Here is a 13914-nt window from a genome sequence, read left to right on the forward strand (position 1 = left end):
TATCATACACGGCATTTGAGGAACAACGGGGAAGTAATTCTGCTTTGAAAGTTGATCAACTTGTAAACTCACTTTTGAGAAAATTGTCTTTTGAATGTTTTGCTATCTAGTGAAGAGCTCTTCTTTGTCTACACCCATTCAGCATCGTTCACACCCTTACCCATCTCGTTTCGCTCTCGAAGTGCACACTTGACGCTCTGGCTGATGATTTGTTTACCTCTGGATAACATGAAAACAGCCTAACCAGCTCTGCTGGCAACAATTTAATTGCGCTTTTGGGCAGACATATTCAATGGGTGTTGTACACACGTCACAACGTAACATTAGCTAACGAGCCAGCCAGCCAACGTTAGCTAGTTAAACGATAAACAGTGCCAACCATGCCACAGTGCTGGGAGCTAACCAACCATGTTCAATGTTAGCTAGCTACAACAAACGTCTCTGGGAAACTAATAATAACGTCATGTAGGGAGCCAGCCAACTAACGTTAGCTTGAAATGAAGCCACTCTGTCAAAATTAGAAAACCTGTAATATCTGAATGTAACGTTAGTCTAGCGCTAGCTAGCTATCTTACCTGTATACATCATCGTGCGTGGACGCGTCTCCCTGTCAGGAATGCCATACCACGGTTGCCCTTAATTTGAAGATGAAATCCGGAGGCCGGTGTTGCCTCCATCTCTTTCGCTATCAATTTCTCCAATTCCGCAGATTTTCAAAACTTGATACTCCAGAAAGTGGAGAGCCACACGTATGCACCTCCACTACACAATAAAAAAATGTAATCATCATTTGATAGGATTACCACACAGACTGACAAGCTTCTATGGCAGACCAATCCGAACTCCTCTCTCGGCATGTCCAGCCCACTCATTATCTCAGCCAATCATGGCTAGTGGGGAAGGTTGGCAGCTCTTTCTTTGGCTTAACCAAAAAGGCTCGTAATTTAACAATTGTATTTGTACACATGAAAGCTCAGATGTTCAGGAAGACATTTCTGCCCAAAAACGCATTTTGATAAATAAATAATTTTGACATTCAAACGGCTCTCCTGTTAAGTTGTGACATTCTACATACGCCTATATTCCTGAAACTGGTCACATTTATGAACTGCAGTTTCAGATTTACTTTATTTAAATCAATCTGGCCAGTGACCCTTTGTGGGGGTTTAGCATATAGAGGATCTAGTTTATTTTTGGTAGAAATCCTGTAAACCACAAATAAAATGTTCTCATTCAGTACATTTTTATATTTTCTTGAAAGCATCATTCAGAATATCTGTTTAATCCTTTCACACAAAAGTTGTATAAACCTAGGTCTGTTTTTTCATTCCACCCCTAAAACAAAATATCGGCAGATATATCGGTAATCGGTGACTTTTGCCTCCCTAAAATGGGAATCGGGGGACAAAATCACATGGGGGTTGGGCTCTAGTTGTTTCACATGCTCCTGATGATACAAAATGAGCATTAAGTGGAAGGTGTATTTCATTCATATTTGAAGATGTATTGAAGATGTAGATCTACTTTCCTCATAAGCTATTGAGTATATTTACAGTGGGGCAAAAAATTATTTAGTCAGCCACCAATTGTGCAAGTTCTCCCACTTAAAAAAATGTGGCCTGTAATTTTCATCATAAGTACACTTCAACTATGACAGACAAAATGAGAAAAAAATATCCAGAAAATCACATTGTAGGATTTTTTCTGAATTTATTTGCAAATTATGGTGGAAATTAAGTATTTGGTCACCTACAAACAAGCAAGATTTCTGGCTCTCACAGACCTGTAACTTCTTCTTTAAGAGGCTCCTATTGTCCTCCACTCGTTACCTGTATTAATGGCACCCGTTTGAACTTGTTATCAGTATAAAAGACACCTGTCCACAACCTCAAACAGTCACACTCCAAACTCCACTATGGCCAAGACCAAAGAGCTGTCAAAGGACACCAGAAACAAAATTGTAGACCTGCACCAGGCTGGGAAGACTCAATCTGCAATAGGTAAGCAGCTTGGTTTGAAGAAATCAACTGTGGGAGCAATTATTAGGAAATGTAAGACATACAAGACCACTGATAATCTCCCTCAATCTGGGGCTCCACGCAAGATCTCACCCCGTGGGGTCAAAATGATCACAAGAACGGTGAGCAAAAATCCCAGAACCACGCGGGGGGACCTAGTGAATGACCTGCAGAGAGCTGGGACAAAGTAACAAAGCCTACCATCAGTAACACACTACGCTGCCAGGGATTCAAATCCTGCAGTGCCAGATGTGTCCCCCTACTTAAGCCAGTACATGTCCAGGCCCGTCTGAAGTTTGCATTGATGAAGTTTGCATCGTCTCAAGGGCATTGATGATGAAACGTGGCTGGGTCTTTCAGCATGACAATGATCCCAAACACACCGCCCGGGCAACGAAGGAGTGGCTTCGTAAGAAGCATTTCAAGGTCCTGGAGTGGCCCAGCCAGTCTCCAGATCTCAACCCCATAGAAAATGTTTGGAGGGAGTTGAAAGTCCATGTTGCCCAGCAACAGCCCCAAAACATCACTGCTCTAGAGGAGAGCTGCATGAAGGAATGGGCCAAAATACCAGCAACAGTGTGTGAAAACCTTGTGAAGACTTACAGAAAACGTTTGGCCTCTGTCATTGCCAACAAAGGGTATATAACAAAGTATTGAGATAAACTTTTGTTTTTGACCAAATACGTATTTTCCATTTGCAAATAAATTCATTAAAAATCCTACAATGTGATTTTCTGGATTTTTTTTTCTTCTCATTTTGTTTGTCATAGTTGAAGTGTACCTATGATGAAAATTACAGGCCTCTCTCATCTTTTTAAGTGGGAGAACTTGCACAATTGGTGGCTGACTAAATACTTGTTTGCCCCACTGTATATGCACACGAATCATTTAATATTAAACTGATTGTGGCAGAAGGCCTAGTATGGCATTAGTCATCTAAACACCTTATTCTTCTTATCTTAATCGGTGTAAGGTCAGAATCGAAGTAAGTGTACGCCAAATAAAGCACCTTGTTTTCTGAGCAGTCTTTCAAATTATTAGTACATGTAAACATCTTAATCAGAGTTCCAGTGGTGTATTTGATCAGTGCATGGGCCAGTACCGTTAGTGCAAGCATCCCTCTTATGCGCGAGTGAGTTCTGGAAGTTGAAATAAATTCATTAGGTCCTAATCTATGGACTTAACTGGGCAGTAGTGCAGACATGGGTAGTCCTGGGGGGCATACGTGTCAGATAAGTTACCACAGGGATAACTGGTTTGTGGCGGCCCAGCGTTCATAGCGACGCCGCTTTTTGATCCTTCGATGTCGGCTCTTCCTATCATTGTGAAGCAGAATTCACCAAGCGTTGGATTGTTCACCCACTAATATCAAACGTGAGATGGGTGAGATGGGTTTAGACCGTCGTGAGACAGGTTAGTTTTACCCTATTGATGATGTGTTGTTGCAATCACTTGGGAGTTTTTCCCACAAAATAGCTTTTTTTTTATAAACAGAAATACTAATCAGTTTCATCAGCTGTCTAGGTGGCTGGTCTCAGAAGATCCTGCAGGTGAAGAAGCCGGATGTGGCGGTCCTGGACTGGCGTAGTTACACATGGTCTGTGGTTGTGAGGCCGGTTGGACGTACTGCCAAATTCTTTAAAACAATGAAGGTGGCTTATGGTAGAGAAATTAACATTCAATTATCTGTGAAGAACTCTGGTTGACATTCCTGCAGTCAGCATGCCAATTGCACACTCCCTCAACTTGAGACATCTGTGGCATTGTGTTTTGTGACAAAACGGCACATTTTAGAGTGGCCTTTAATTATCCCCAGCACAAGGTGCACCTGCGTGGTGAGCATGCTGTTTAATCAGCTACTTTGCCACACCTGTCAGGTGGATGGATTATCTTGGCAAAGGAGAAATGCTCACTAACAGGGATGTAAACAAATTTGTGCACAAAATTTGAGAGAAATAAGAGTTTTGTGCACATGGAAAATCTCTGGAATATTGTATTTCAGCTCATGAAACATGGGACCAACACTTAGCATGTTGCATTTATATTTTTGTTCAGCATAAATAGTTTTCACATAGAAACTTCGTCCAAACTCCAAACCAAATGGTCTTCACAAAAATAACATGGGCACTGTGGTAGAACGTTTATTTTGTTAGATTTTCTGCATTTATGAAAAGTCCCGTCAGGTATCTTGATTTCAGATGATAATCTGATTTTAGGGTTGGGCGGTATCCATATTTTCATACCGTCCTCCTCTCATACTGGGATATATACGGTATTACCGGCTTAGTACACAAGGGGGCACATAAAAATAAAAAAAAATAGCTGCCCAATGTATATATATCGGATTTCTAACAAAATTAGCACAGGTAATAGTGAATGTCAACGGAGGCTGCTAGCTAAATATGCTATCGAGTGCAAGCAAAAATAAACTAATTGCAAAGATGGGCAATCCAGCTCATTAAGTTATACATATACAGGTAGGAGCTACCAAATGTCATTTTTGGTGAGTGTGGACATTTTACAGCGACTATGAACAAGCAACATTGTGCAAATTACAAGTATGCTTGTCTGAAGGAAGAACCGTACTGGCTCTGGAGCAGCGTGTGTAGGCTACACGCTGTGTATGTCTGGAGTCGCTAGGGCAATGAACCTGCCTGTTCTGCTCTGAGAGGAGAAGATGGGCTGAGAACGAAGAGGAGAAAAAACGCAAGGAAATCAAGATGGTGGCATCTGTACAAATAACGAATCCAAAGGGATTTGACTTGTCACAGCTTTCTGCCGTGTTTGATAATATCTGTCACTTTATTAATTCATCCACTTACTTAGATTAACTAGCAAATTAAAGTTAGGGGTCGCGTTAATGCAGAATTCTACGTTTTTCACGCAGGAAACAAAGAATTCATAAGAAATATCTTGCAGATTTAAAATGCTTCTTATTGTAATGTAAGCTCTGTTTAAGACAAATCTCGGGCTTCAGTTGCACTTCTCCACTCCGATGAGAATTCACTAACAGGCATTCTATCAGCAGACGGAGCTCTGACTGATGTGTATCTACAATCAAATCCGTGACTGGCTCAACTGTTCTGTGGAACTAGGGTAAGCTTCATAATGTAAAATAACAACAGATTTGATTGATTTCGGATCCCTATTAGCCGATGCCAATGGCAACAGGTAGTCTTACTGAGGTCCGACACATAACTAAAAAAAACGTACAATTTACTATATATTTAAAAATATTAACATGTGCGTGTGTGCATCTATCAGTTACACATGCATTTCAGTACTTGCACACAGCAATTAGGTCACATGGGGAGAGGCGTTGTGCCGGGATTAATGTTCCTTCCAATTTTTTGGGGCACTGAGCAAATCTTTGGTCTTGTGAGCGGAAACTTGAACGTTGTGAGAATTTTGTGCAACTTCCGGCGCGCATTTACAGTGAACACTGAAGCTGTAGCCTTACAGTTTTTTTGGCTAATGTAGGCCTACATGGCATAACTGTTTTACTTTGTCTGTAACACCATGGGCCAAATAGGTGACTGTACATTACGTTGTGTTTATATGATGCACGAAACCACTTTACAAAATAAAATGTATTATTACCATACAGAGAATTAGACAATGTAGGCTACCTGTCTGAAAATACAACACTTCCCCTTTTTAAAAATGTAAACACAAGCTTTTTACCTGACTGGCTTTTCAAAGACCGCTTCAAAGACAGCTTGACATGTAGCTTACATGTTTTGTGTTCTTGTAGGAAGCAGTAACTCCCCATTGCTGACCTACAGTTGAAGTCAGAAGTTTACATGCACTTAGGTTGGAGTCATTAAAACTCGTTTTTCAACCACTCCACACATTTCTTGTTAACAAACTATAGCTTTGGCAAGTTGTTTAGGACATCTACTTCGTGCATGACACAAGTCATTTTTCCAACAATTGTTTACATGCAGATTATCTCACTTATAATTCACCCTATCACAATTCCAGTGGGTCAGAAGTTTACATACACTAAGTTGACTGTGCCTTTAAACAGCTTGGAAAATTCCAGAAAATGATGTAATGTCTTTAGAAGCTTCTGATAGGCTAATTGACATCATTTAAGTCAATTGGCGGTGTACCTGTGGATGTAATCCCATAGAAAATGTGTGTGCGAGCAAGGAGACCTACAAATCTGACTCGCTTACACCAGCTCTGTCAGGAGGAATGGGTCAAAATTCACCCAACTTATTGTGGGAAGCTTGTGGAAGGCTACCTGAAATGTTTGACCCAAGTTAAACCATTTAAAGGCAATGCTACCAAACACTCAATTAGTATATGTACACTTCTGACCTACTGGGAATGTGATGAAAGAAATAAAAGCTGAAGTAAATAATTATCTCTACTATTATTCTGACATTTCACATTCTTAAAATAAAATAGTGATCCTAACTGACCTAAGACATGGACTTTTTACTGTGGGACCTTAAATAGACAGCTGTGTGCCTTTCCAAATCATGTCCAATCAATTGAACTTACCACAGGTGGACTCCAAGTTGTAGAAACATCTCAAGGATGATCAATAGAAACAGGATGCTCAATTTAGAGTCTCATAGCAAAGGGTCTGAATACTTATGTAATGTATTTATTTTGAATACATTTGCAAAAGATTCTATAAACCTGTTTTCGCTTCGTCATTATGGGATATTGTTTGTGGATTGATGAGGGGAAAAACAATTTAATCATTTTCAGAATAAGGCTGAAAAGTAACAAAGTGGAAAAATTCCAGGGGTCTGAATACTTTCCGAATGCATTGTATAACGACTTGTAACTGCCAGTAGAGAATAGCTTATGTTCCCTAAGCTGTTCATTGGTGTTGGATAAAGACATCTGGGTCTTAGTATCCAGGGCCTTTTGGCTTCTTCTGGGTACATTTTACATAGTCTAATTTCAGTGAGTAGAGCCTCTGCGGAATGGGTTACTGCCTGCTTACAGTCCCTAGCCATCTCGCTCCAAGCAGCCCATTGATGTTTCAACAGCCGTGGGAACGACACGTTGGCCCCTTCAGAGGAATTTAAGGGTCCGATCTGGCAAATTTGTGGGTGGTTTAATAATGTGTAATGAAGCGGTGGCTTACTGCTTGCCCGCTGCCACAGTCACTCGCCCAAGCTCTGTGGCTGGTTAGGCGGTATCCACATTTTCACATCGTTATGCTGTCCGTCTCTCACCCCGGGATTTTCGATATTATCTGTTTAGTACACAAGGGGGCGACAAATGCAAAAAAAACATGTCTTTCAAAAATGCTAAAATTAGTAATAGTGTATTTCCATGGCAGCTGCTAGCTAAATATGCTAACGAGCGCAAATGAAAATAAATAAAAAAATTCCAAAGACTGGCAATCCAATTTATAAAGTTATACGTATATAGGTAGGAGCTACCAAATGTCATTTTTTGGTGAGTTTGAACTTTTACAAGTGAATGTGAATGAGAGACATTGTTCAAATAAACAACATTTTGAGGAATGCTTGTCTTAAGGAAGAACAGTACTGGCTTTCCAGCAGCATGTCTACACCCGGTTTCTGTGTGGAGTCTAAAGTAGCAAAGGCAACGGGCCTGCCTATTCTGCTCAGAGAAGAGGCATCTGACTGATTTTGTACTTAAGTTGCACTTCTAAACTCTGATGAGAGTTTCAGCAGACAGTGCTCGGACTTATGTAGGTATTTTTCTCTGGTAATTTTCTTGGTGTAGCCAGCCTATTTATCTCTGGTAAAATGTGTGGGGATGAAATAACTTGTTGCACATCCCAAAAACACTGGTTTTCAGTATAGAGCACTACCTCTGTCAATACACAGTTGGACTCACCTGCTCCCCTTTTCTCCTGTTGTGCTATTTACTAACAAACACGTGACTGGCTCAACTGTTCTGGGGAACTACAGTAAGCTTCATAATGTAAAATAATGTGATGTGTGAAATGAAGAACGCAATCTGCTTTATATCCTAACGCTTTGCACAAGTTGACTGCAGGGTTTAGAAAAACAATTGCTACAAATATTAAAATGTATTGAAAACTTGATTTTTTTTGTTTGTTTCAAACGTATTAAAAAACCCTCCTGTGGCTATTTCCCCAGTATACCAGTATACCACCCCAGTATACCACCTTTGCATATTAGGGAGCAATTAGCTACCTCACACTCGTTCTCTTTGTTCCTCTTTCTCACCCTCTCTCCCGCTTTCGGTCTCTCGCAGCACTATCTTTGGGACCTGGGACCCTCTCCTCTTTAGTGAAAAAGTGAGGGATGATGAAGAGGATGCTGTGGCAGGAGCTTGGCCTTCTGACAGCTGAAGTGTCACTGTGACAATCTGCTGTCAGGCCCATCACTCTGTCAGTTAGACCAATGAGGTGGCCACACCTGCTCCTCCCATATCTAATCGGTGGTCCTGTCTGCCCTGGAGGCCCGCTCCCACGTGGTGACAGTCATGTTGTCACCACCGGAATTGCAGAGTGGATATCTGGTCTTGATACATTAAATGTCTTTGATTCGCTGTGACAGTATTCCAATGAAGGAAGCCACTAAATTCCATTGCAAGGAAATGTGGGTGTGCTCGTAATTGGTCTGAGTTGTCGCAATGTTTTGCAACAAATTCGATTTGGGCTAGTGCTCTGCTCTAGCTCTCATTTTTACTAATGAACCAGAAACTGCCGCTTTCATTATCTGCTATGATTACTTCAATAGAGTAATCATATTATATAGCCTAATATTGTGATATATCATTAATGTGTATCATTGCATACGGTTACATTTGTGGGTCATGAATACTAGGCCTACATGATAATACTAAAGTATTGTTGATCTCTCCAGAAGATAACTTTTGTGCAGCACCAGGGCCTGTCATCATAAAGAATCTCACACTATGAGTGATCTAGGATTAGTTCCCATCCGGCCATGTAATGTTATTCACTATGCTCTTAAAAGCTAAAACTGATCCTCATACTCAGACACTTAATGAAGACCAACCCTGCTCTACAGCCCCTCAGTAGCCACTCTATTTGCTTTTTGGCAATTGCTGTTTGTTTGTTGCTTATTATTTTATTTGCCTGTTTGTGTGTGTGTTTAGCTGTAAACAGAAGCTGTATGGGGAGAAGTTGCCCAACACCAGCATCATCATCCCATTCCACAACGAAGGTTGGTCGTCCCTGCTCAGGACAGTACACAGCGTGCTCAACCGCTCTCCCCCTGAGCTCATCGCTGAGGTCATACTGGTGGACGACTTCAGTGACAAAGGTACGCGCGTGTGTGTCTACTACCATTCAAAAGTTTGAGGTCACTTAGAAATGTCCTTGTTTTTTTTGTTCATTTAAAATAACATCAAATTTATCAGAAATAAAGTGTAGACATGGTTAATGTAAATGACTATTGTAGCTGGAAACTGCTTTTTTAGTGGAATATCTACAGGCCCATTATCGGCAACCATCACTCCTGTGTTCCAATGGCACGTTGTGTTAGCTAATCCAAGTTTGTCATTTAAAAGGCTAATTGATCATTAGATAACCCTTTTGCATTTATGTTAGCAAAGCTGAAAACTGTTGTCTGATTAAAGAAGCAATAAAACTGGCCTTCTTTAGACTAGTTGAGTATCTGGACCATCAGCATTTGTGGGTTTGATTACAGGCTCAAAATGGCCAGAAACAAAGAACTTTCTTCTGAGACTCGTCAGTCTATTCTTGTTCTGAGAAATTAAGGCTATTCCATGCGAGAAATTGCCAAGAAACTGAAGATCTCGTACAACGCTAAGTACTACTCCCTTCACAGAACAGCGCAAACAGGCTCTAACCAGAATAGAAAGAGGAGTGGGAGGCCCCGGTGCACAACTGAGCAAGAGGACAAGTACATTAGTGTGTCTAGTTTAAGAAACCGATGCCTCAAGTCCTCAACTGGCAGCTTCATTAAAAAGTACCTGCAAAACACCAGTCTCAACGTCAACAGTGAAGAGGCAACTCCAGGATGCTGGCCTTCTAGGCAGAGGTCTTCTGGCCAGTGTCTGTTCTTTTGCCCATCTAAATCTTTTATTTTTATTGTCTGAGATATGGCTTTTTCTTTGCAACTCTTCCTAGAAGGCCAGCATCCCGGAGTCGCCTCTTCACTGTTGACTATGAGACTGTTTTTTTGCGGGTACTATTTGATGAAGCTGCCAGTTAGCTAACAATGTGCCACTGGAACACAGGAGTGATGGTTGCTGATAATGGGCCTCTGTGCTCCTATGTAGATATTCCATTAAAAATCAGCTGTTTCCAGCTACAATAGTCATTTACAACATTAACAATGTCTACACTGTATTTCTGATCAATTTGATATTATTTTACAAAAAAATTACATTTCTTTCAAAAACAAGGACATTTTTAAGTGACCCCAAATGTTTGAACAGTAGTATACATACATCTATCTATCCATCACCAGTACCAGTCAAGTTTGGATGCACCTACTCATTCAAGGGATTTTCTTTATTTTCACGATTTTCTACATTGTAGAATAATAGTGAAGACTTCAACACTATGAAATAACACATGGAATCATGTAGTAACTAAAAAAAGTGTTAAACAAATTAAAATATATTTTGATATTCTTCAAAGTATCCACCCTTTTCCTTGATGACAGCTTTGCACACTCTTGGCATTCTCTAAACCAGCTTAATGAGTAGCATGGGTCAGCCCATGAGAGCATTCTAACCACAGTCTAACCAGACACCTAGGTATTTGTAGTTGTTCACATATTCTATGTCAGAACCATCCAGAGTAGTGATGCTAGTCAGGCGGGCAGATGCAGGCAGCGATCGGTTCAAGAGCATGCATTTAGTTTTACTAGCATTTAAGAGTAGTTGTGAATGTTGTGTGGCATTGAAGCTCATTTTGGAGGTTTGTTAAGTGTCCAAAGAAGGGCCAGATGTATACAGAATGGTGTTGTCTGCGTGGAGGTGGATTAGAGAATCACCAGCAGCAAGAGCGACATAATTGAGATGTGTGTGTGTGTGTATATATATGTGTCTCAGAAGAAAGTTCTTTGTTTCTGGCCATTTTGAGCCTGTAATCAAACCCACAAATGCTGATGGTCCAGATATTCAACTAGTCTAAAGAAGGCCAGTTTTATTGCTTCTTTAATCAGAACAACAGTTTTCAGCTTTGCTAACATAAATGCAAAAGGGTTATCTAATGATCAATTAGCCTTTTAAATGACAAACTTGGATTAGCTAACACAACGTGCCATTGGAACACGAGTGATGGTTGCCGATAATGGGCCTGTAGATATTCCACTAAAAAAGCAGTTTCCAGCTACAATAGTAATTTACATTAACCATGTCTGCACTTTATTTCTGATCAATTTGATGTGTATATATATATATATATATATATATATACACAACATTCCTTCCGTGGCCTCCAACTGCTCTTGAATGCTAGTAAAACTAAATGCATGCTCTTGAACCGATCGCTGCCTGCATACACACACACACACACACACACACACACACACAGAGGAAAGAGTCGGCCCGAGAATTGAACCCTGTGGCACCCCCATAGAGACTGCCAGAGGTCCGGACAACAGGCCCTCCGATTTGACACACTGAACTCTATCTGAGAAGTAGTTGGTGAACCAAGCGAGGCAATCATTTGAGAAGCCAAGGTTATTGAGTCTGCCAATAAAAATGGGGTGATTGACAGAGTCGAAAGCCTTGGCCAGGTCGATGAAGACTGCTGCACAGTACTGTCTTTTATCAATGGTGGTTATGATATCGTTTAGGACCTTGAGCGTGGCTGAGGTGCACCCATGACCAGCTCAGTAACCAGATTGCATAGTGGAGAAGGTGTGGTGGGATTCGAAATGGTCGGTGACCTGTTTGTTAACTTGGCTTTCGAAGACTTTAGAAAGACAGGGCTGGATGGATATAGATCTGTAACATTTTGGGTCTAGAGTGTCATGCTTCCTCAGTGTACAAGTGACTCATTTGTTTACTAGTTTTTCGGCTGTTTCCAGAGGGCTATCCTGTGGTCATTTATTAATGAGGCTCAGACTGCCGCAGCTGAGCTCTTCTCTTCCAAGCCACTCTCAGCCTCCACCCTGCCTTCATCACACAATGTTTAATTCATCTTTAATTAGCTCCCGCTGCCACCGCCACCCTGGCCTCATTGACGGATGTGTTGACCATATCCACTTTAGGAATTAATTGTTCAGTGCCTTTGAGGTAGGAGCAAAGAGATGGAATGACGTGGGGTCCTCACTGGTTCACTTAATGTTTTTATAAGTTTAATTCTTCAAAACTAATATTGCATGAATTAACATTACTGTTATCTTTTTATTTGTTGTGTGTCAGTGGGGAGGGATTAATCATATCGGTTAAAATCCCTGTGTAGGGCCTCCCGAGTGGTGCAGCTGTCTAAGGCACTGCATAACAGTGCTAGGGGCGTCACTACAGACCCAGCTTTGATCCCGGCTGTGATCCGGAGTCCCATAGGGCGGCGCACAATTGGCCTACTAGCGTCGTCTGGGTTAGGGGAGGCTTTTGGCCAGGGGGACTTAGCTCATCCCGCTCTAGCAACTCCTTGTGGCGGCCCGGGCACATGCAGGCTGACCTTGGTCGGTTCAGCTGGCTTCCGGGTTAAACAGGCGGGTGTTAAGAAGTGCGTTTTGGCGGGTCATGTTTCGGGGGACGCATAACTGGACTTTCGCTTCCCGTGCCCATTGGAGAGTTGCAGCAATAAGACGAGATCGAAACGGGGGGGAAAATACCACAAAAAAATTATCCCTGTTTTGCATAATTTCCTGCCCAAACTTTCTCCTGGGATATTTCAGAATTCACTTTCTCTATAGATATAATATTGAGCATGACTTTGTTATAGGTTTTGGCCTTTCTAGGGAGTTTTTCCTAGCCACTGTGCTTCTACACCTGCATTGCTTGCTGTTTGGGGTTTTAGGCTGGGTTTCTGTACAGCACTTTGAGATATCAGCTGATGTACAAAGGGCTATATAAATAAATTTGATTTGATTTATAGGGGAGCAGAATAGGCAGGCTACAATGTGATCTGCAGTGTCTTTGGTAAAGTACAGACTGTAAAGGCTATAGGTCACATACTATAGACTTTTAAACATGGGGTTGCACAGAGCATTCAATGCTGCTTGACCGCACACTGTACTGAATGGCTCCTTCTGGCACAGTGCTGTGGAGGAGTCATATTTGCTCAGGAAGAATGAACAAATTATTTTGCTAATGCTGTCCAGGGTCTGATTCCTATTCAGTCCCATAATCAATCCAGGTCGAGCGCCCCTTCTTCCCCTCCAGGGGAATTAGTAACTTAGACGTGGCTGCAGAAAACTGCTGTTTCCCCCACCCTCGGCCTCTTTTAGGAAACCCTGTGGATTCGCTGCCTGTTGCATTGGGGCTTTGCAGTGTGGGAAACCCTGATTCCAGCGTGTTGTCCTTTCACTGCCACAAAGCCTTGGCCCGTGGAGGGGTAGACCGGGTTGCCACAGTTCCCGGGTCTGCAGCGCAGAAATTCAATACTTTTGCCGCGTGGTGTAATAGCCGTCCCAAACAGTTCCTTCGGCTCGACGGGAATGTCAATGAAATCTGCTTCCTCCTTGTCCGAGAGGCTGCATAACTTGAGCATGCAGTCGCCGTCTGTGTGTGGTCGAGGGAAGGTCCCTGCAGTGCACGTAAGACTCGGGGTTAGCGAGTTCTGCCTTAGCGTGCTCAGACACCAAGCAGGCAATACACGAAGAGTGTGTGTTCTTTCCTGCTATTTTAGCCCTGCATGGACATAGGTGTGCTGGAGCAGGAGCCCTGCTCGGTTCTCCCTAGCAGCAGGCTCCATGGCTACGAGAATAGTATTCCTTGGGCAAAAAGTGTAGGAAGGAATACTGGTGTGGTTAGC

General features: G+C 41.9%; 1 protein-coding gene across 1 annotated transcript in view; it reads left to right on the forward strand.

Moving 5' to 3' along the window:
• LOC110533617 (polypeptide N-acetylgalactosaminyltransferase 10) overlaps positions 1-13914 on the forward strand; it is a 99433-nt gene that overhangs the window by 29217 nt on the left and 56302 nt on the right. Inside the window, exon 4 of the mRNA XM_021618016.3 lies at positions 9108-9274. Coding sequence (XP_021473691.3) covers positions 9108-9274 — 167 coding nt within the window. The remainder of the gene's footprint in view (positions 1-9107; positions 9275-13914) is intronic.

This window comes from Oncorhynchus mykiss, chromosome 10 (genome assembly GCF_057628025.1).
Source record: "Oncorhynchus mykiss isolate SJ-2025 chromosome 10, ASM5762802v1, whole genome shotgun sequence".
In the NCBI taxonomy this organism is placed as follows: domain Eukaryota; kingdom Metazoa; phylum Chordata; class Actinopteri; order Salmoniformes; family Salmonidae; genus Oncorhynchus; species Oncorhynchus mykiss.